The sequence below is a fragment of the Merops nubicus genome, unplaced genomic scaffold (genome assembly GCF_000691845.1).
Source record: "Merops nubicus isolate BGI_N331 unplaced genomic scaffold, ASM69184v1 scaffold16881, whole genome shotgun sequence".
Classification (NCBI taxonomy): domain Eukaryota; kingdom Metazoa; phylum Chordata; class Aves; order Coraciiformes; family Meropidae; genus Merops; species Merops nubicus.
The window spans coordinates 13751-18169 of NW_008589214.1; the positions used below are offsets into that span (position 1 = coordinate 13751).

At 35.1% G+C, this 4419-nt stretch overlaps 1 protein-coding gene across 1 annotated transcript in view; it reads left to right on the top strand.

The window, feature by feature from the left end:
• Positions 1 to 922: 922 nt before the first annotated feature.
• LOC103781808 (ERC protein 2) overlaps positions 923 to 4419 on the top strand; it is a gene marked incomplete at its 3' end in the record, with an annotated part of 52844 nt that continues 49347 nt past the window's right edge. Inside the window, exon 1 of the mRNA XM_008949532.1 lies at positions 923 to 1693. Coding sequence (XP_008947780.1) covers positions 1037 to 1693 — 657 coding nt within the window. The remainder of the gene's footprint in view (positions 1694 to 4419) is intronic.

Sequence of the window (4419 nt, forward strand, 5' to 3'; positions counted from 1 at the left end):
ATAGTTGTATCAAAGCAGTCATATGATGTCCATAGGGGGAAAAAAAAGAAAATTGTATTTTACAAGCACTCCTTTTCTAAATGAAAACCTAGATTAATGTCATGCAACCTTTTCTTGAGAAGCTTATTAACAGCAAATGTTATCAAGCTAGTACTTAACTGAACAAATAATACAAATAATACTGCTCTAATACATTGTAATTGTTTAGAAGGAAATATTCACTCAAATTGGCTTATTTTTACCGGTTATAGCTGAACTATAGTAAGAAAGGTTAACAATACAGCTATTAGAAACACTGTTTCTTCATCTTTTTCCTCTCCACAAACCTCTTAGTTAATCCAAATGAAAATTAACTCTGCTGCCTATTTCCTTGTTCTGTTGTAATTAAACTAATATTATTAGAGAACTTACAGAACTGTTAAATTACTACTTTTATGTTGTCTTTTGAAAATGCAATATCTTAGTGTGGGTAGTTTTTAATGTCAACAGTTTAGTGTTGTGTTTTTTGTTTTTTTTTTTTTTTTTTTTTTTTTCCCTTTATATTGTTACCATTATCCACATTTCACATTTAAGTCCATTAATGTATCAGCTAAGATTTTTTTTTTTGGGCCATGTTGTTTATTGCAACTTAAAACTTCTTAAACTAAGTCAAAATATCAGGATATCTTCTAGTGAGAATGAGATGGCAGCTTTTTCTTCAGAATGAAATGAATTTGAAAATGCATTTTTAACTAGTTACCCAAAATACAAAATGCATAGCAAATCTTATTTTTGAAGTAATTACTTGGAGAAGTAGGTTACTTGATTTTCTTATCTTTGCTTGATATTTGTAAACTTATTTTGCAAGATGAAAATTTACTTCATTTTATAATATTCTTTTTATTTTTCAGGTCTGTGACCTTGAAGGAACACTTGTTTTTTGCCTACTGGAAGAATGCGGTGAAACTGCCACTATTTCTAGCTGGAATTATAAATTTCATATTCAACTTTAGTGATACTAATTTCTTACTAAATAGTACCTCAAAGTAGAAGAAAAATGTACGGAAGTGCAAGAACAATCAGCAACTTAGAAGGAAGCCCCTCCAGATCTCCTCGTTTGCCAAGATCTCCTCGCCTGGGTCACAGGCGAACGAGTAGTGGAGGAGGAGGAGGAACAGGTAAGACATTATCAATGGAGAACATCCAGTCCCTTAATGCAGCCTATGCAACATCTGGACCAATGTATCTGAGTGACCATGAAGGTGTAGCTTCTACTACTTTCCCAAAGGGCACAATGACTCTTGGAAGGGCTACAAATCGAGCTGTGTATGGTGGTCGAGTCACAGCTATGGGGAGCAGTCCTAACATTGCTTCAGCTGGGCTGTCGCACACAGATGTCCTCTCTTATACTGATCAACATGGAGGTCTGACCACATCTTCACACCATCACCACCATCAGGTTCCTTCTATGTTGAGACAGGTTAGAGATAGTACCATGTTAGACCTGCAGGCTCAGCTTAAGGACCTACAGAGGGAGAATGATCTTCTTAGGAAAGAGCTAGATATTAAGGACAGCAAGCTGGGATCTTCCATGAATAGCATCAAAACTTTCTGGAGTCCTGAGCTAAAGAAAGAAAGAGTATTGAGGAAAGAAGAAGCAGCGAGAATGTCAGTTCTTAAAGAGCAAATGAGAGTTTCCCATGAAGAAAATCAGGTAAGTAATTCTGAAACTTTTTTTTTATGTTGATTTACAGCTAAGTACTTGGTGTTTTGCTTGTGGTACTGTATCCTACACTGGAACAAGTTTGACATTTAAAGCAGGAGTTGTATGTCTTGATCTATCTGCCTCTGGTTGCTAAACAGTAGGAGAATACAATAATAAGAATATGAATGCAGGTTATAATTTCCTTCATGCAGCATTTATTCACATTATAGCTAAAGACTGTCACTACTTTTTCTATTTTTGAGACTTTCTCTAGTGCTTTTTTGCAGCAACAGTCTCAATATACTTAGCAACCTTTTCTGACGAGGTAAATGAACCATCTTTGCAAAAGTATAAATAAACATCCAGAGGCATATTTTGTATGAGCTGCACAGGGATTTAATTGTCTGGTTTTTTAAAATTTAATATACACTAATAAATCCCTGTATGTGACCTTCTGTAATTATATGTTGCAGAATACTGAAAACACAACTTCAATATCAATGTTTCAGCGACCTGTGTCTTAGAAAAAGAGCATCTTGTAAATATGTATTTCAAATACTTCTTTTCACAACATAATATTATTTTCCCAAAGTTATAAAAAGATTATAGTATTTTAATCTGGATGAAGAAAGCTATAAGGTCAAGCTTTGTGATGCTATGCTATTTCACAAAGCTACACAAAACAGTGGTACAGAACAGATCAAAAAATTCTTCTATTACTGTCTCTGCAGACTTCTTGGCTGCTGTTCTTATTTTAAAGCTGCTCCTTTTTAGACCATCTGTTAACTTTCCCCAGACAAAAACACAATCCTGTGTTTCTCTCACTTCTAGACTCCCAATCTAAACGTCTCTGCTGGCAGATGACAAATGAAATTTCTTTATTTACTTCCGAGTTTGTGATCATCAGTGCTTCTCATTAAACTTTCCACCTCATATCATTTGCTTCTGTTGGCATTTAGAATCTGAATCTGGTATTTAGAAACTTTGTCACCTGCCAAAGTGGTTATGTGTTTGTTTTTTTTGTTTTTTTTTTTTTTTCCTAAAAGCTATTTCCTCATTTTGAGGGGAAAGTAAGTTAGCAACTCTTGATGTGAGTCCTCCTTTCATTCATTTTGTAGAAGATTGTATCTTTTTTATGTTTAACAAGTGCTCTTATTTTCTTGTAAGGATGAACATAACAAAAGACAGAAAATCTATTTTACTCTGTTTATATATTTAACATAAATCCTACTTTATAATAACATAAAAACTGGGTAGCCCGATATTCCATTGCTAACAACATCCAGAAGTTCATAGAATAGACCTACTACAGACTGGTATCTCCACGGAGTGCTCAGAATGATCTCCTACAGATTCTGCGCGCTTAACTTTTGGTGGACTTTGAATTTGGCCAGTTGCTTTTGCACCTTTGTAAAGTTCTAGTGCCTATAACCTCTTATGACAGTTAATACTGTGGCTTAACATGTAATGTGAAAAAACATTGTTTTTCATTTGGTTTTGCACTAGACTTTGGTTTATATTGCTAAGATTTCCTGTTCCTTGTGCTGAAAGAAACATTAAATAGTTGATTTGTGGTGCCGGTCTCAGTGGCACTAAAACCTGTGATTTTATAGGGCACCATCATCGCATCCCTCCCTCAGTTCTTTGCCAGACAAGAGAATCTTCGCACATGTGATAGGTTTCATGAAACTGTGACATTCCTTTGGTTCTTCTCAATCTTTTTTTAGAGCTATTATGTTTCTTTTTTTGAGGTGAGGGGACTAGAATGGCCAGTGTTTTTCATAAAACTGGTGTAAAATGGGTTATGCATTGATGTTCTACTGTTTGCCCTTTTATTCTGTACATCTCTCCCAGCAATTTCCACCACTCAGCTTGAGGGTTCTTTCTGGCTTTGGATGAGTCTTTTTTTTTTTTTTTTTTTTTTAACTGCTACTCTGTGCTAGGATGATACTTTAGTGGAAATACTTGTCATAAGTGAAGACTCTTACCAGTAGTTATAATCAGTTTAGATAACATCTTGTTATACATGAAGGTAGAAGTATTTTTCACTTGTGTGTAACTTCATGTTTATTTCCCTGAATTTCATCTGCCAGCCCTTTCATACTTGCTTGGTCTTAAATCATTCTTTGCATTTGGCTTTTGTCTTTACCGCCCTGAATAACTTAATATGAGGAAAATTTGTCTTCTTACTGCTCAACCTGTTCTTAGGATATATCAGAAGGCGCAAAGCCCAGGCACATGTTCCAGCAAAACTCCAGAGGCCTTCTGTTGGTTTTATGACTTGACTGTGTGTTTCAGCTATTTCTTTTCTCATAATCAAATATTTATGTATGGAAGGACCATCCCTCTTATCAAACCACTGCTTAGTTTTTTTGTAAGCCTTTCTGAAGGAATGGCTTTGGAAGTCCAAGCTGGCTCTGTCAGCTAGTTTGTCTGTCTGTCTTATCCATATGTTTTTTTTGTTTCTTGCAAAGAACTTATTTCAGCTGAAATGATCAAAAAGCTGTAATTTTGAAAAAAAAAAAAAAAAAAAAGTGGTGTGATCTATTATATCTGTACTAAAAAGTCATAGGTCTATCCTTGTTTGTCTGAAGGTTACTGGCTTATGAAACTTTCTTTCATAAAAACTGACATGCTTCTTAATGAAACACTAAAAACTGTTTCCAGATTGGCTGTGCATGAGGAAGTTGACCTTGAATGGGGCACTTGGTCTCCTAGCCAACTCCCAGGAAACT